Source organism: Ursus americanus, chromosome 32, assembly GCF_024610735.1.
Source record: "Ursus americanus isolate L20-20 chromosome 32, mUrsAme1.1.p, whole genome shotgun sequence".
In the NCBI taxonomy this organism is placed as follows: Eukaryota; Metazoa; Chordata; class Mammalia; order Carnivora; family Ursidae; genus Ursus; species Ursus americanus.
This window is the reverse complement of record NC_142158.1, coordinates 1457687-1477066: the sequence shown is the minus strand read 5'-3', so window position 1 is coordinate 1477066 and position 19380 is coordinate 1457687. Positions and strand designations below refer to the sequence as shown.

General features: G+C 42.9%; 2 protein-coding genes across 2 annotated transcripts; one reads left to right on the top strand and one right to left on the bottom strand.

The window, feature by feature from the left end:
• Positions 1-1003: 1003 nt before the first annotated feature.
• Positions 1004-1963, bottom strand: LOC123796455 (olfactory receptor 2B8-like). Its single transcript, XM_045803936.2, has one exon. The coding sequence runs from the start codon at positions 1940-1942 to the stop codon at positions 1004-1006; it is 939 nt and encodes a 312-aa protein (XP_045659892.2). The 5' UTR covers positions 1943-1963.
• A 15732-nt stretch (positions 1964-17695) lies between these two features.
• LOC148107288 (olfactory receptor 2B8-like) lies at positions 17696-18655 on the top strand. The gene has a single exon (XM_087858021.1). It carries the CDS (start codon positions 17717-17719, stop codon positions 18653-18655), a length of 939 nt encoding a protein of 312 aa, XP_087714147.1. The 5' UTR covers positions 17696-17716.
• Positions 18656-19380: the final 725 nt, after the last annotated feature.

Below are 19380 nucleotides of genomic sequence, written 5' to 3'. Positions count from 1 at the left end.
TGTGAAGGTCAGACGCACGGAGATGTTTAATATTATATACATTGTATTTATTCTTCACATTTCCTCCTAGTGAATCCGACAAACTACAGAGAACATGGGATTTCCTGCAAATAAGAGGTCATTTCCCATTTTTTATAAGATGTCCCTGCATTCCAATTGTATGGGGCCTTTGGCAGGTTTAAGATACAAAAGCATTGATCAGTTGGTGCCTGGATCAAAGAAATTATTAAATGGTGTGAAGAGAAGATTCAAATACACTGTATCAGGATCGATGATGGCAGGATTTTCCTTGGGCTAAAGATATCTTTTTTCACACTTGCCCAATTACGTCTGTGAAAAAGCTGCGATACAGTGAACCTATACACCTTATAATAGAGCCATGACCACAGTGCAAGAAGAGGTGACATGCCTCCAACAGGTTGCCAGAAAATGCTAAAATGTTAATATTTCTTAGTGTTTTAGTGGTTCATATTCTTAGTTTCCCTATGCCTTTATGGTATGTTCCTCAATGTCTTCTTCCAAGTAGAAATGAAACCATGCTCCCATAAGGGGGACAAATCAGAGAAACCTGTGGAGCTTTTTCCAATGACAACGTGACACAGATGTTCTAGGCCCTGGAGCAGCATCCCTGGCAGCGGCAGGAATCCCGGAATTAGATTTTGAGCACTCACTAGGTAAAAACATCAGGTAAGGGAATTCCCTTGAGAGCTGTCAGAGGAAATTTTAGACGACATGGGGAGGACAAAATCAACTTTTTTTTTCTTAAAGATTTCTTTATTTATTCGGAGAGAGAAAGAGATAGAGCTAGTACAATCAGGGGCAGAGGCAGAAGCAGGCTCCCCACTGAGCAAGTTGCCTGTTGTGGGATTGATCCCAGGACCCGGGATCATGACTTGAGCAGGAGGCAGATACCCACCAATTAAGCCACCCAGACCACAAGGTCACAACCATCTTAAATACCCTGGCATTCAATGTCTTCCATCATAGGGTCTTTCCCTTCCAGTCATCGAGAGTCATGGCCCCTGAAAATCATGTTCTTCATTGCTCCTGTCACATCCTTGTTCCGCAGTGTATATATTACGGGGTTGACCATGGGGGTGACGATGGTGTAGAACAGAGAAACGAACTTGCCCTGATCCTGGGAGTGGTTATTGTTGGGCTGGAGGTAAGCGTAGATGGCCGTGCCATAGAACAGGGAGACCACCGTGATGTGGGACCCACACGTCCCAAACGCTTTCCTCTGCCCTGCAGATGACTTTATTCTTAAGACTGCCCTGACAATCCGACCATAGGAGAAGGTGATTAAGGCCACAGGGATGAAGAGAATGATCACACTGACAAAGAAGAGCTCAGACTCATTCGCAGTCGTGTCAACACAGGCAAGCTTGAGCAGTGGGGGGACCTCACAAAAGAAATGGTCTATTTTATTTCTCCCACAAAGTGGTACAATGAAGATGAGCACAGTCTGCAATAAGGAGTTGGCAAAACCAATGAACCACGATGCAGAAGCCATGAGGGCACAGAGACGGGGGTGCATGACCACTGTGTAGTGCAGGGGCCTGCAGATGGCTGCATAGCGGTCAAATGCCATGACCCCTAAGAGAATGCATTCTGAGGATCCCAACCCTAGAGCGACAAACAGCTGAACCACACAGCCGCCAAAGGAGATAGACTTGTCTGTTCCCCTGAGATGAACCAAGAGCTGGGGGACAGTGCTGGTCGTGTAGCACAGGTCCAGAAAGCTCAGGTTGGAGAGGAAAAAGTACATGGGAGTCTGAAGATGGGGGTCCAGGTGGGACAAGGCAATGATGGTGGTGTTTCCCAGCAGAGTGAACAGATAGAAGATCAGAAGAACCACGAAGAGGACGAGCTCCAGCTGAGGCCGGTCCGAGAAACCCAGCAGGATAAACCCAGTGAAAGAACTGCCATTTTTCTGTTCCATCCTCTGTTAGCACATGTTTCCTGTCAGAACTGAGCGTTTAGCAACTTTTAAAAGAAATTGTCAAAAAAATAAACAGTTGCTTGGGAGTCGATCTTTCATGTTTAAGACAGGTCTCTGGGTTTTATCTGTAACTATTTGAATAAATGATGTATTCAGTAAAATTGACATAGTTCCTCCCAATACAGTCCATGTTATCACAAAAATATGTCATTAATATTTGGTATAAGGAAAATGAAATAATTGCCCTTGTGTTGGCGTCAGTCATAGGTACAAACAGTCTTTCAGTCTGAGCTTAATAAGACTTAAATGACTATAAGTATGTACATAGGGGGTGAGGGAAAAACGGGGAGAGCCATCAGAAAGATTTCAAAAGGAGATGCAGACAGAGGGAAGGACGTTACTGTAAATATGTATCTCATGATCGTACGCACACTTCACAGGCAATAGAATATAATACAATATAATCTTGAAATGCATTCAGAATCAGGAATTGAAGACCAAGATTGTACTTACAACAAAAATTCAATTACATTCAAAATATCACTACTAGTTCTGCACAGAAACATTATAGCAGAATTGACTAATGTATTTAGGAAAGCTGCACCATCTTTTTTTTTCTGTATCATAGCAAAAAAAAAAATATATACTCAATCACAGAAAACAAAAAACATCACCACCCAAATACAGTGCTTACCTTTTCCCTAAAGACGCTTAAAATTACTGTACCGATTTAACAGGAACTCCAAAATTCCATTGGCCTGCATATCCGTGGAAATCAGATCCCAAAAGTCCAGTGGCCAAGACTTTCCTCTTCCTTCCACAGATTTCTGTTTCACACATGAGCAACCAGAGCACATGAAATCCCTGAAAGTCAGATGTAGTCACAGTACCATTCTAATCAGAATAAACATTTTAAAAGTTATCCAGTTGCGTAATCTATGTACACAGTATAATGCTTTCCATCACTCCGTATGATAAAACAAGTAGATAAATACATGGAGATATGGACAGATACATTCTCAGAGCAGAGCAGGGAAAGCACTAGCATGGAAACCTTGAAGTACGAAGGGAAAGGATAACGAAAAGGATATTTTCATATTATACGAGATCTCAGACATCCGTTGACCTTAGGCTCAGTATCCCCTTTCTGGAGCCGGTCAGAGTCATTCACACTAGGTCAAGCACGTGGCCAGCTCGCAGGCGAGTCTATGACCATTGTCACCCAGCTGCTTAGTACTGAAGAAGCACAGTTCTGTCCCAACCAAACGCACATCAGAGAATAACTGTTTCAGTTCTATCACGTTCAAATATTTACACAGTACATTTTAATTCTTCTAAGACTTTTTTAAAAAAGGTTTTATTGATCTTAGAGAGAGAGAGAGCGCGTGAGACAGAGCTAGAGAGAACATGAGTAGGGGGAGGGGTGCACACTCCCCAGGGACAGGAGCCTCAGGCCGGCTCCATCCCAGGCCGCGGCATCACTAGCTGAGCGGAAGGCAGATCCTTAACGGATGAGCCACCAAGCGCCTCTGCTCTAAGACTTTTGAAATCTGAATCAGAGAAGACCCACTGACGTGTGAAAGAAATGGATACAAAACGGGCATAAAATAAACGGTCACAAAATCTGAGGGGGACAAAAGTAAAATGTTAACTCGTCCAAGGAAAGCACCGATACACTAATGGACCATTGGAATAAACGGTGATCTATTTTAACATTACCCATCCCTAAGGACTAAGAAGGCACGTGAGAAGATAAAACCCTGGTGAGATGAACTTGTACAAATGATTTGTTGCTTTACAGGATTATACGTGAGTGTATGTGTGTGTGTATGTAAAAGAATGCTGAATGATTATCTATCTAACAGGGATAATAGGGAATATGATTTCTAGGTTGAAAATAAAATACCACGTAAAGGAGATGCCCACCAAAGCAGAAAGAAGAATGCGATTGTCTCTCTGTGTTATGATTGCTTCCAGTGCCTTCCTGGAGAGCACCCTGGGAGGGAACTAGAATACTCATGTCGTAGTCTCTCAGCTTACTTTTACTTTTTTTCTCATTACATCCAGGAAAACTATTATCCTTTAGTGACACTGCGTATGGGAAAGACCAGGCTGTGCATTGGCTTCTCCCATCGAGCCTCAAGAGCATGTTCTGTGACCTGGGTCACGTTGTTCCTTCCTCCTCCCACCCCGGGCATCCGTCCCTCTCCAACCTGTGTGCTCCGCCTCAGAGTGCAACCTTGTGAGACAAAGAATGTTTGCACCGAGGTTAATGAGAAATTCCATTTCATTTCACCTTACCAAATTTAAAGAATTGTGTGATTAAACTAAAACCATCATCTATATGTAGGTAGGTATCAAATGACTGACTGCAGTGAAGAGACATCGATTCCTCTTAGACAAACTAGGTAAATAATTCTGGCTGGAAATACTAAACACATCTATCCTAGTTAAGGAGCACAGAATGGTGTCCCTAGTAACTATCATGATAGGATATGGTACAGGAAAATCTAGTTACAAATCCACACATAAATTATTACTTTGTATTCAGAAAATAAATACTTGAAAAGAGCACACCTTATATACAGAGAGAGAAAAAATGTAAAAAAACAGTAAATAGATTCTACAAAACAAGAAATGGCATTCTATCTAATAATTACCGCCAAAAAAGATTGTAGGGGAAATGGCATCTCACAAGAACACAATTCTGCAATAATGATTAAGAGAATGGGCATCAAATGAAAGAGCTTAAATGTTCAGTAGCGGCACACGGAAGCTGATAGAGCCATTAACAGAGGTGTTCAGTGCTGACATATGACCCTAAAAGTTTAAGTGGAGGACTTCATCCGTCCGTAAAACTACCTGCTCACTATGCAGACTGCACATTTTAACGACCAAAGATCTCAAATTAATGTCTGTATTGAAAATCTTTCAAAATAGAACAGTCAAGGATATAATTGACATACAAACCCTGCCCTATCCAGCTCCTGAATGATCCTGAAAGAGTGTTGGCAGTGGTAGGAATGAGTCGCTATTGCTTTAATAATGTGACCGTGTCCTAGGTCTGAGCTGACCCAGATCTACCAGAACAGGCCCCGAGGACAATGCAGGAGGAGCTGATGAGGGGAATGCAGCTGTCACAACACAGGAAATGACAGGACTAATGAACATGGACAGTGCTTTCCAGCAGGTTCCACGGGAGAAGAGGATCAAGTAGGATTTCCCCTGCATGTGGTTTGTTCAGGGAATGCTCTCAGGATAAAGGGGGTGAGGGAACAAAACAGAGCCGAGAACGTTGCTAAGCAAGGATGTGGGCTCAGGTGGACTATGGCCCGAGCCTGATCCCCTAAGAAGCGGGACAGGACTCTCCCACACAAGCAGCCATCTGTGCTGGTGGAAACCCGCGTCCTCGCTGTCTGATACCGGAGCCGCTATCCACATGCCACCACGTGTGCATTTAAAACGTCCTCGCTGAGAAACTGAATTTTGTATATTATTTAATGCTAATTAATTTAAATGTAAATGGCTTCCTGTAGCTACTTACCCCGTATTGGACAGCCCAGCTCTGGAACATGAATTGCAGCAGATTTCATCCTGCCTGGGCATTGGCAGCCTTTGTCTACCCCAGGAGCCTGTCACTGGCTGTGAGCTGCCCCCACCCTGTTCCTGAGACCCCCTGGCACAGTGGCTCCCCTTCAGCTGACGGCGAATGTCTGAGAAGGGAATGGCTGTGAACCCTGCAGCCCGTATTCGTAACACATCGGGCAAGGATCGGAACAGCAGCCAGGGAAAGAGGGTCTGAGCAGGACACCAAGAGCATCACGCAAGAGTCCATTCCCGATCCTGTGCGAGGAGACAAGGATGGAGCCCAGTGTCCAAACAGAGAAGCACTGACACAATAGCCACAAATCAACTCCCCTGTAGTAATCTCCGATACAGCATTTTTTAAACTCCAGACATGCTTTAGATATTTTAGAAAATCTAAAGGGGGAAAATGACCAATTAGAAACTATTAATACTAGCAAAGAGTTGCATAGAGAACAAATATTGTCTAATTTCACAGACAATAAGGACCAAAGGGAAAGCAGGGAAGCATATACTCCAGTAATTGTACACATGTGCATACTCTCTAATTATGTTACTTAAGGCCATACTTTGTTACCACTATAGATGCATATTTCAAGTATTTTCCACATGTGCATACACAGGTCTAAGGAATGGACTAACGTACAATGAAATGTCAGGGAACCACTTGGGAGACTCTATAACGAATAATTAAATCAAGTTCTTATATTTGGTAAATTTCCAATAACTGTTTCTTTAGACAACGACCGTACATGCAAACCAATGCAGCTCTTCTGCTCCAAGAGCGATTGCAACTGAAAATAAAGTAAGTTACCAACCAGTTCCTAAAGCAGCACAGAGACCGAGTTCCATTTCACTCACCTTTGTTCATCTTCTCCGTGGGTTCTAGCTAGTTCCCTACGTCCTTTCCAAGTCACTGCCTACACACAGTACTGGGATTGGCACTGGGACATGCAGAATCCGATGTATGCGGTAAATGCAAAGGTCGGCTACACCAGCACTGGCTTATCCATAGATTTTTCCTAAACAAAAGGATGCTTTCTCACGATGATTTCACGTGTCTTCAGGTGGACAGAGATCTGCACGTTGCCTCTAGGACGTAGGAGATGAAGGCAATAGCGAACTCTCACTATGGTTTCCCGAATGTAATGACCTGCCTGGAGACAGTGAGACCCTCATGAGCACAGGAGAGGGTGTTGTGACACTCGGCTGTGGCTGGGCTGACACTGAGAACCACATGTGTTTCCCTGGCTGACGTCTCTGGGGAGCAGATGCCCCACACTGTTAATGAGGCCGTCTCACTAGCGGTCCAGAGGTGACAGTCCTCAGGGAGAATGAAGATCAGGGAAAATGCTGGAGGAGACCTCGTCTGTCTGTTTTATTATTTTATATATACGGGACGATAAGTAATTCCCTTGGTCTCATCTGTGAATGACCCACATGTTTTACAAAACACTTAAGACTTTTCATCACAATTCCCCAAAATCTTTACATATATAAGTACGAGTCCAATCAGTTACTTAAGTTTAAATGTAAATGTGTTTGGCGCCAGCGTGATTCCGTCTCTTCGGCTTCAGACTCCTGGTTTCAGCTAAGGTCATGATCTCAGGGAGTTGAAATGGAGCCCAATTTGGGCTTAGAGCTCCTGCCCAGGGCGAAGTCCTCTTCCCCTCTGTGTCTCCCTCTGCCCCTCCCCCATCATGCATACTCTTATTTATGTTTATTTTATTTTTATTCTTTATTATGTCAGTTAACCAAAATATAGCACATCATTAGTTTTTGATGTAGTGTTCAACGGTTCATTAGTTGCGTGAAACAGCCGTACTCACCACCACACATGCCCTCCTTGATACCCATCACCCTGCTACCCCATCACCCCACCCCCTCACTTCTGTAACCCTCAGTTTGTATTCCGAAGACCAGAGTCTCTCATGGTTTGTTCCCATCTCTGATTTCCTCCCATTCAGTTTTCTCTCCCTTCCTCTATGGTCTTCAGTGTTATTCCTTATGTTCCACATATGAGTGAAACCATATGATAATTGTCTTTCTCTGCTTGACTTATTCCACTTAGCATAATCCCCTCCAGGTCCATCCATGATGATGCAAATGGTAGGTGTTCATCCTTTCTGGTGGCTGAGTAATATTCCATTGTATATATGCACAACATCTTCTTTATCCATTCATCTGTTAAAGGACATATTGGCTCCTTCCACTGTTTGGCTACTGTGGACATTGCTGCTATGAACATAGGGGTTCATGTGCCCCTGCTTTTCACTACATCTGTATCATAGGGAGTAAATGCCTAGTAGTCCAATTGCTGGGTCATAAGATAACTTTTTCTTTAATGTCTTGAGGAAACTCCATACTGTTTTCCAGAGTGGCTGTACCAGCTTGCATTCCCACCAACAGCAGAAGAGGGTTCCCCTTTCTCCACATCCTCTCCAACATTTGTTGTTTCCTGTCTTGTTAATTTTTGCCATTCTAACTGGTAAAGGTGGTATTTCATTGTGGTTTTGATTTGTATTTCCCTGACGGCTAGTGATGTGCAACATGTTTTCATGTGTCTGTCGGCCATTTGCATGTCTTCTGTGGAGAAGTGTCTGTTCATGTGTCTGCCCATTTCTTGACTGGATTATTTGTTTTTGGGGTGTTGAGTTTGAGAAGCTCTTTATAGATGTTGCATACCAGCCCTCTTTGTGTAATGTCATTTGCAAACATCTTCTCGCATTCCATGGGTTGCCTCTTAGTTTGTTGACTGTTTCCGTTGCTGTACAGAAGCATTTTATCTTGATGAAGTCCCAAAAGTTCATTTTTGGTTTTGTTTCCCTTGCCTTTAGAGACGTGTCTTGCAAGAAGTTGATGTGGCCGATGTCAAAGAGGTTACTGCCTATGTTCTCCTCTAGGATTTGGATGGATTCCTGTCTCACATTGAGGTCTTTCATCCAGTTTGAGTTTATCCTTGTGGATGGTGTAAGAGAATGGTCCAGTTTCATTCTTCTACATGTGGCTGTCCAATTTTCCCAGCACCATTTACTGAAGAGACTGTCTTTTTTCCATTGGATATTCTTTCCTGAATTGTCAACCCTAGGGTTGAGGGTCCGTTTTGGGGTTCTCTTTTCTGTTCCATTGATCTATGCATCTGTTTTTGTGCCAATACCACGCTGTCTTGATGGTCACAGCTTTGTAATACAGCTTGAAGCCAGGCTACGTGATGCCCTTAGTTTTGGTTTTCTTTTTCAACACGCCGCCTGGTGATTCAGGGTCTTTTCTGGTTCCATGCACATTTTAGGATTGTTTGTTCCAGCTCTGTGAAAAATGTCAATGGTATTTTGATAGGGGTTGGATTGGAAGTGTAGATTGCTCTGGGCAACATAGACATTTTCACAATATTTGTTCTTCCAATTCCTGAGCACACAATGTTTTTCCATTTCTTTGCGTCTTACTCCATTTCTTTCATAAGTGTTCTGTGGTTTCTAGAGTATAGATCCTGGTGAGGTTTATCCCTAGCTATCTTATGGCTTTTTGGTTCTATGGTAAATGGAATTGATTCCCTAATTTTCTTTTTTCAGTTAGTCTATACACTATTGTTATTGTTAGTCTGCAGTCTATAGTCTTTGTTAGTCTATAGAAATACAACTGATTTCTGTGCATTGCTTTTGTATCCTGACACGTTGCTGAATTGCTGTACGGGTTCTAGTAATTTGGAGGTGGAGTTTTTTGGGTTTTCCACAGAGAGTATCATTTCATCTGTGAAGAGAAAGAGTTTGACGTCTTCCTTGCCAATTTGGAAGCCTTTTATTTCTTTTTGTTGTCTGATAGCTGAGGCTAGGTCTTCTAGTACTATGTTGAACAATAGTGGTGAGAGTGGGCATCCCTGTCATGCTCCTGACCTTAAGGGGAGAGCTCTCATTTCTTCCCCGTTGAGAGTGATATTCTCTGTGGTCTTTTCCTAGTGGCTTTTATGAAATTGAGGTATGTTCCCTCTATCCCTATACTTTGAAGAGTTTTAATCAGGAAAGGATGCTGCATTTTGTCAAATGCTTTTTCTGCATCAATTGAGAGGATCATAGGTTCTTGTCTTTTCTTTTGTTAATGTGCTCTATCACGTGGATTGATTTGCAAATGTTGAACATCCCTGGCATCCCAGGAATAAATCCCACCTGGTCAAGGTGAAAAATCCTTTTAATGAGCTGTTAGGTCCTATTGGCTAGGATCTTGTTGAGTATTTTGGCATCCATGTTCACAGGGATATTGGTCTGTAATTCTCCTTTTTGATGGGGTCTTTGTTTGGTTTTGGGATCAGGGTAATGCTGGCCTCTTGGAAAGACTTTAGGAATTTTCCCTCCATGTCTATTTTTTGAAACAGCTTCAGTAATAGGTATTCTGTCTTCTTCCAATGTTTGGTAGAATTCTCCTGGCAAGCCATCTGGCTCTGGACTCTTGTTTTGGGGTAAGTTTTAGATTACTGTTTCAATGTCCTTGCTGGTTATTGGTCTGTTCAGATTGTCTATTTCTTCCTGTTTCAGTCCTGGTAGTTTATAGGTTTCCAGGAATGCATCCATTTCTTCCAGATTGCTTAATTTGGTGGCATATAGTTGCTGGTAATAATTTCTAATAATTGTTTCTGTTTCCTTGGTATTAGTCGTAATCTCTACCCTTTCACTCATGATTTTATTAATCTGGGTCCTTTCTGTTTTCTTTCGGATGAGTCTGGCCAGAGGTTTATCGATCTTATTAATTCTTTCAAGGCACTAGCTTCTAGTTTCGTTGATATGTTCTACTGTTTTTCTGGTTTCTGTTTCCTTGATTTCAGCTCTAATCTTGATTATTTCTCTTCTCCTGCTTGGCTTAGGCTTTATTTGTTCTTCTTTCTCCAGGTCCTTTAGGTGTAAGGTTACTTGTGCTACTGGGATGTTTCTAATATTTTGAGAGAGGCTCGGATGGTTATGTACTTCCCTCCAAGGACCGTCTTTGCAGTATCCCATAGGTTTTGAACCGATGTGTTTTCATTTTCCTTAGTCTCCCTGAATTGTTCAAGCTATTCTTTAATGTTCTGGTTGACCCAATCATTCTTTAGCAGGATGCTCTTGAACTTCTGTGTGTTTGAGTTCCTTCCAAATTTCTTCTATGTTTGAGTTCCAGTTTCAAAGCATTGTGGTCTGAAAATACTCAGGGAATAATCTCAGTCTTTTGGTATTGGTTGAGACCTGATTTGTGACCCAGCATGTGTTCTATTCTGGAGAAGGTTCCATGTGCACTTGAGAAGAATGAGTATTCTGTTGTTATAGGATGGAATGTTCTGTATATATATACATGAAGTCCATCTAGTCCAATGTGTCACTCAAAGCTCTTGTTTCTTTGTTGATCTTCTGCTTTGATGATCTGTCCATTGCTGTGAGTGGAGTGTTGATGTCTCCTCCTATTAATACATTATTATAAATATGTTTTTTTATTTTGGTGATTAATCAGCTTATATAATTGGCTGCTCCCATGTTTGGGGCATAGATAATTGACAAATCAGGAAAGAATATCCAATGGAAAAAAGACTGTCTCTTCAGTAAATGGTGCTGGGAAAATTGGACAGCCACATGTAGAAGAATGAAACTGGACCATTCTCTTACACCATCCACAAGGATAAACTCAAACTGGATGAAAGACCTCAATGTGAGACAGGAATCCATCCAAATCCTAGAGGAGAACATAGGCAGTAACCTCTTTGACATCGGCCACATCAACTTCTTGCAAGACACGTCTCTAAAGGCAAGGGAAACAAAACCAAAAATGAACTTTTGGGACTTCATCAAGATAAAATGCTTCTGTACAGCAATGGAAACAGTCAACAAAACTAAGAGGCAACCCATAGAATGCGAGAAGATATTTGCGAATGACATTACACAAAGAGGGCTGGTATGCAACATCTATAAAAAGCTTCTCAAACTCAACACCCCAAAAACAAATAATCCAGTCAAGAAATGGGCAGACACATGAACAGACACTTCTCCACAGAAGACATGCAAATGGCCAACAGACACATGAAAACATGTTGCACATCACTAGCCGTCAGGGAAACACAAATCAAAACCACAATGAAATACCACATTTACCAGTTAGAATGGCAAAAATTAACAAGACAGGAAACAACAAATGTTGGAGAGGATGTGGAGAAAGGGGAACCCTCTTCTGCTGTTGGTGGGAATGCAAGCTGGTACAGCCACTCTGGAAAACAGTATGGAGTTTCCTCAAGACATTAAAGAAAAAGTTACCTTATGACCCAGCAATTGGACTACTAGGCATTTACTCCCTATGATACAGATGTAGTGAAAAGCAGGGGCACATGAACCCCTATGTTCATAGCAGCAATGTCCACAGTAGCCAAACTGTGGAAGGAGCCAATATGTCCTTTAACAGATGAATGGATAAAAAAGATGTTGTGCATATATACAATGGAATATTACTCAGCCACCAGAAAGGATGAACACCTACCATTTGCATCATCATGGATGGACCTGGAGGGGATTATGCTAAGTGGAATAAGTCAAGCAGAGAAAGACAATTATCATATGGTTTCACTCATATGTGGAACATAAGGAATAACACTGAAGACCATAGAGGAAGGGAGAGAAAACTGAATGGGAGGAAATCAGAGATGGGAACAAACCATGAGAGACTCTGGTCTTCGGAATACAAACTGAGGGTTACAGAAGTGAGGGGGTGGGGTGATGGGGTAGCAGGGTTTTGGGTATTAAGGAGAACACGTGTGGTGATGAGTACTGGGCGTTATATGCAACTAATGCATCGTTGAATGCTACATCAAGAACTAATGATGTGCTATCTGTTGGCTAACTGAACATAATAAAAAATAAAATAGAAAAACAATGAGAGTGTGCATGAGCGGGGGTGGAGTGGGGAGAGGCAGAGGGAGACACAGAAGAGAAGAGGACTCACTCCTGAGCAGGAGCTCTAAGCCGAAATTGGGCTCCATTCCTACTCCCTGAGATCATGACCTTAGCTGAAACCAGGAGTCTGAAGCCGAAGAGACTGAATCACGCTGGCACCAAACACATTTACATTTAAACTTAAGTAACTGATTGGACTCATACTTATATATGTTAATATTTTGGGGAATTGTGATGAAAAGTCTTAAGTGTTTTGTAAAACATGTAGGTCATTCACACATGAAACCAAGGGAATTATTTGTCCTCTAATATACATGAAAAAATAAAAGAGACAAGTGAAGTCTCCTCTAGGATTTTCCTTGATCTTCATTCTCCCTGAGGACTGTCACCTCTGGACCGCTCACGAGACGGCCTCATTAACAGTGTGGGGCGTCTGCTCCCCAGAGACGTCAGCCAAGGAAACACATGTGCTTCTCAGTGTCAGCCCAGCCACAGCCGAGTGTCACAACACCCTCTCCTGTGCTCATGAGGGTCTCACTGTCTCCAGGCAGGTCATTACATTCGGGAAACCATCGTGAGAGTTCGCTATTGCCTTCATCTCCTACGTCCTAGAGGCAACATGCACATCTCTGTCCACCTGAAGACACGTGAAGTCATCATGGGAAATCGACTTTTCGTTTAGGAAAAATCTATGGATAAGCCAGTGCTGGTGTAGCCGACCTTTGCATTTACCGCATACGTCGGATTCTGCATGTCCCAGTGCCAGTCCCAGTACTGTGTGTAGGCAGTGACTTGGAAAGGACGTAGGGAACTAGCTAGAACACGTGGAGAAGGTGAACAAAGGTGAGTGAAATGAAACTCGGTCTCTGTGTTGCTTCAGCAATTGGCAAGTTAATTTTCAGTTGCAATTGTTCTTGAAACAGAAGAGCTGTATTGATTTAAATGTATGGACCGTTGTCTAAAGGAACAGACCACGGAAATTCACCAAATATAAGAACTTAATTTAATTGTTCATTATAGACTCCCCCAAGTGGTTCCCAGACATTTCATTGTACGTTAGTCCATTCCTTAGACCTGTGTATGCACATGTGGAAAATAGTTTAAATACACATCTATAGTGGTAATAAAGTGCGGCCTAGAGTAACATAATTAGAGAGTATGCGTATGTGTACAATTACTGGAGTATATGCTTCCCTGCTTTCCCTTTGGTCCTTATTGTCTGTGAAATTAGACAATATTTGTTCTCTATGCAACTCATTGCCAGTATTAATAGTTTCTAATTGGTCATTTTCCCCCTTTAGATTTTCTAAGATATCTAAAATACGTGTGGAGTTTAAAAACTGCTGTATCGGAGATTACTACAGGGGAGTTGATTTGTGACTATTGTGTCGGTGCTTCTCTGTTTGGACACTGGGCTCCATCCTTGTCTCCTCGCACAGGATCGGGAATGGACTCCTGCACGATGCTCTTGGTGTCCTGCTCAGACCCTCTTTCCCTGGCTGCTGCTCCGGTCCTTGCCTGATGTGTTAGGAATACGGGCTGCAGGGTTCACAGCCATTCCCTTCTCAGAGATTGGCCGTCAGCTGAAGGGGAGCCACTGTGCCAGGGGGTCTCAGGAACAGGGTGGGGGCAGCTCACAGCCAGTGACAGGCTCATGGGGTAGACAAAGGCTGCCAATGCCCAGGCAGGACGAAATCTGCTGCAATTCATGCTCCAGAGCTGGGCTGTCCAATACGGGGGTAAGCAGCCCCGGGAAGCCATTTACATTTAAATTAATTAGCATTAAATAATATACAAAATTCAGTTTTTCAGCGAGGACGTTTTAAATGCACACGTGGTGGCATGTGGATAGCGGCTCCGGTATCAGACAGCGAGGACGCGGGTTTCCACCAGCACAGATGGCTGCTTGTGTGGGAGAGTCCTGTCCCGCTTCTTAGGGGATCAGGCTCGGGCCATAGTCCACCTGAGCCCACATCCTTGCTTAGCAACGTTCTTTGCTCTGTTTTGTTCTCTCACCCCCTTTATCCTGAGAGCATTCCCTGAACAAACCACATGGAGGGGAAATCCTACTTGATCCTCTTCTCCCGTGGAACCTGCTGGAAAGCACTGTCCATGTTCATTAGACCTGTCATTTCCCAAGTTGTGACAGCTGCATTCCCCTCATCAGCTCCTCCTGCATTGTCCTCGGGGGCTGTTCTGGTAGATCTGGGGTCAGCTCAGACCTAGGACACGGTCACATTATTAAAGCAATAGCGACTCATTCCTACCACTGCCAACACTCTTTCAGGATCATTCAGAAACTGGATAGGGCACGGTTTGTATGTCAATTATATCCTTGACTGTTATATAGTTGAAATATCTTCAACACAGACATTTTCTTGAGATCTTTGGTCGTTAAAATGTGCAGTCTGCATAGTGAGCAGGTAGTTTTACGGACGGATGAAGTCCTCCACTTAAACTTTTAGGGTCATATGTCAGCACTGAACACCTCTGTTAATGGCTCTATCAGCTTCCGTGTGCCGCTACTGAACATTTAAGCTCTTTCATTTGATGCCCATTCTCTTAATCATTATTGCAGAATTGTGTTCTTGTGAGATGCCATTTCCCCTACAATCTTTTTTGGCGGTAATTATTAGATAGAATGCCATTTCTTGTTTTGTAGAATCTATTTACTGTTTTTTTACATTTTTTCTCTCTCTGTATATAAGGTGTGCTCTTTTCAAGTATTTATTTTCTGAATACAAAGTAATAATTTATGTGTGGATTTGTAACTAGATTTTCCTGTACCATATCCTATCATGATAGTTACTAGGGACACCATTCTGTGCTCCTTAACTAGGATAGATGTGTTTAGTATTTCCAGCCAGAATTATTTACCTAGTTTGTCTAAGAGGAATCGATGTCTCTTCACTGCAGTCAGTCATTTGATAACTACCTACGCATAGATGATGGTTTTAGTTTAATCACACAATTCTTTAAATTTGGTAAGGTGAAATGAAATGGAATTTCTCATTAACCTCAGTGCAAACATTCTTTGTCTCACAAGGTTGCACTCTGAGGCGGGGCACACAGGTTGGAGAGGGACGGATGCCCGGGGTGGGAGGAGGAAGGGAACAACGTGACCCAGGTCACAGAACATGCCCTTGAGGCTCGATGGGAGAAGCCAATGCACAGCCTGGTCTTTCCCATACGCAGTGTCACTAAAGGATAATAGTTTTCCTGGATGTAATGAGAAAAAAAGTAAGAGTAAGCTGAGAGACTACGACATGAGTATTCTAGTTCCCTCCCAGGGTGCTCTCCAGGAAGGCACTGGAAGCAATCATAACACAGAGAGACAATCGCGTTCTTCTTTCTGCTTTGGTGGGCATCTCCTTTACGTGTTATTTTATTTTCAACCTAGAAATCATATTCCCTATTATCCCTGTTAGATAGATAATCATTCAGCATTCTTTTACACACACACACACACATACACTCACGTATAATCCTGTAAAACAACGAATCATTTGTACAAGTTCATCTCACCAGGGTTTTATCTTCTCACGTGCCTTCTTAGTCCTTAGGGATGGGTAATGTTAAAATAGATCACCGTTTATTCCAATGGTCCATTAGTGTATCGGTGCTTTCCTTGGACGAGTTAACATTTTACTTTTGTCCCCCTCAGATTTTGTGACCGTTTATTTTATGCCCGTTTTGTATCCATTTCTTTCACACGTCAGTGGGTCTTCTCTGATTCAGATTTCAAAAGTCTTAGAGCAGAGGAGCTTGGTGGCTCATCCGTTAAGGATCTGCCTTCCGCTCAGCTAGTGATGCCGCGGCCTGGGATGGAGCCGGCCTGAGGCTCCTGTCCCTGGGGAGTGTGCACCCCTCCCCCTACTCATGTTCTCTCTAGCTCTGTCTCACGCGCTCTCCCTCTCTCTAAGATCAATAAAACCTTTTTTAAAAAAGTCTTAGAAGAATTAAAATGTACTGTGTAAATATTTGAACGTGATAGAACTGAAACAGTCATTCTCTGATGTGCGTTTGGTTGGGACAGAACTGTGCTTCTTCAGTACTAAGCAGCTGGGTGACAATGGTCATAGACTCGCCTGCGAGCTGGCCACGTGCTTGACCTAGTGTGAATGACTCTGACCGGCTCCAGAAAGGGGATACTGAGCCTAAGGTCAACAGATGTCTGAGATCTCGTATAATATGAAAATATCCTTTTCGTTATCCTTTCCCTTAGTACTTCAAGGTTTCCATCCTAGTGCTTTCCCTGCTCTGCTCTGAGAATGTATCTGTCCATATCTCCATGTATTTATCTACTTAATTGTTTTATCATACGGAGTGATGGAAAGCATTATACTGTGTACATAGATTACGCAACTGGATAACTTTTAAAATGTTTATTCTGATTAGAATGGTACTGTGACTACATCTGACTTTTTCAGGAATTTCACCTGCTCTGGTTGCTCATGTGTGAAACAGAAATCTGTGGAAGGAAGAGGAAAGTCTTGGCCACTGGACTTTTGGGATCTGATTTCCACGGATATGCAGGCCAATGGAATTTTGGAGTTCCTGTTAAATCGGTACAGTAATTTTAAGCGTCTTTAGGGAAAAGGTAAGCACTGTATTTGGGTGGTGATGTTTTTTGTTTTCTGTGATTGAGTATATATCTTTTTTTGCTAAAAAAAAAGAAAAAAAAAGATGGTGCAGCTTTCCTAAATACATTAGTCAATTCTGCTATAATGTTTCTGTGCAGAACTAGTAGTGATATTTTGAATGTAATTGAATTTTTGTTGTAAGTACAATCTTGGCCTTCAATTCCTGATTCTGAATGCATTTCAAGATTATATTTTATTATATTCCATTGCCTGTGAAGTGTGCGTACGATCATTAGACACGTATTTACAGTAACGTCCTTCCCTCTGTCTGCATCTCCTTTTGAATTTTTTCTGATGGCTCTCCCCGTTTTTCCCTCACCCCCCATGTACATACTTATAGTCATTTAAGTCTTATTAAGCTCAGACTGAAAGACTGTTTGTACCTATGACTGATGCCAACACAAGGGCAATTATTTCATTTTCCTTATACCAAATATTAACGACATATTTTTGTGATAACATGGACTGTATTAGGAGGAACTATGTCAATTTTACTGAATACATCATTTATTCAAATAGTTACAGATAAAACCCAGAGACCTGTCTTAAACATGAAAGATCGAATCCCAGCCAACTGTTTATTTCTTTGACGATTTCTTTTAAAAGTTTCTAAATGCTCGGTCCTGACAGGAAACATGTGCTAACAGACGATGGAACAGAAAAATGGCAGTTCTTTCACTGGGTTTATCCTGCTGGGTTTCTCGGACCGGCCTCAGCTGGAGCTCGTCCTCTTCGTGGTTCTTCTGATCTTCTATCTGTTCACTCTGCTGGGAAACACCACCATCATTGCCTTGTCCCACCTGGACCCCCATCTTCAGACTCCCATGTACTTTTTCCTCTCCAACCTGAGCTTTCTGGACCTGTGCTACACAACCAGCACTGTCCCGCAGCTCCTAGTTCATCTCAGGGGAGCAGACAAGTCTATCTCGTTTGGTGGCTGCATAGTTCAGCTATTTGTCGCTCTAGGATTGGGAGGCACTGAATGCATTCTTTTAGGGGTCATGGCATTTGACCGCTATGCTGCCATCTGCAGGCCCCTGCACTACACAGTGGTCATGCACCCCCGTCTCTGTGCCCTCATGGCTTCCGCATCGTGGGTCATTGGTTTTGCCAACTCCTCATTGCAGACAGTGCTCACCTTCCTTGTACCACTTTGTGGGAGAAATAAAATAGACCATTTCTTTTGTGAGGTCCCCCCACTGCTCAAGCTTGCCTGTGTTGACACCACTGTGAATGAGTCTGTGCTCTTCTTTGTCGGTGTGATCGTTCTCCTCGTGCCTGTGGCCTTAATCATGGTCTCGTATGGTCGGATTGTCAGGGCAGTCTTAAGAATAAAGTCATCTGCAGGACAGAGGAAAGCATTTGGGACGTGTGGGTCCCACATCACGGTGGTCTCCCTGTTCTATGGCACGGCCATCTACGCTTACCTCCAGCCCAGCAACAACTACTCCCAGGGTCAGGGCAAGTTCGTTTCTCTGTTTTACACCATCGTCACCCCCATGGTCAACCCCGTCATATATACACTGCGGAACAAGGATGTGACGGGAGCAATGAAGAAGGTGTTTTGCAGGGGCCATGACTCCAGATGACTGGGCGGGGAAGATCCTATGATGGAAGACATTGAATGCCAGGGTACTTAAGATGATTGTGCCCTAGTGGTCTGGGTGTCTGCCTCCTGCTCAGGTCATGATCCCGGTTCCTGGGATCTATCCCACTACAGGCAACTTGCTCAGTGGGGAGCCTGCTTTGCCTCTGCCCCTGATTGTGCCAGCTCTGTCTCTTTCTCTCTCTGAATAAATAAAGAAATCTTTAAGAAAAAAAAAGTTGATTTTGTCCTCCCCGTGTCTTCTAAAATTTCCTCTGACAGCTCTCAAGGGAATTCCCTTACCTAATGTTTTTACACACTGGGTGCTCAAAATCTAAGTCCAGGGATTCCTGCCGCTGCCAGGGATGCTACTCCGGGGCCTAGAGCATCTGCGTCACATTGTCATTGGAAAAAGCTCCACAGGTTTTTCTGATTTGTCCCCCATATGGGAATATGGTTTCAATTCTACTTGGAAGAAGGCATCGAGGAACGTACCATAAAGGCATAGGGAAACTAAGAATATGAACCACTAAAACACTAAGAAATATTAACATTTTAGCATTTTCTGGCAACCTTTTGGAAGCATGTCACCTCTTCTTGCACTGTGATCATGGCTCTATTATAAGGTACACCTCTTATTCGCAGGAAATGCCATGTTCTCTGGAGCTTGCCGGATTCACTAGGAGGAAATGTGAAGAATAAATACAATGTATATAATATTAAACATCT

Coding starts and splice junctions, on each gene's coding strand:
- LOC123796455 (XM_045803936.2), bottom strand. CDS start 1,942: ATGGAACAGAAAAATGGCAGTTCTTTCACTGGGTTTATCCTGCTGGGT.
- LOC148107288 (XM_087858021.1), top strand. CDS start 17,717: ATGGAACAGAAAAATGGCAGTTCTTTCACTGGGTTTATCCTGCTGGGT.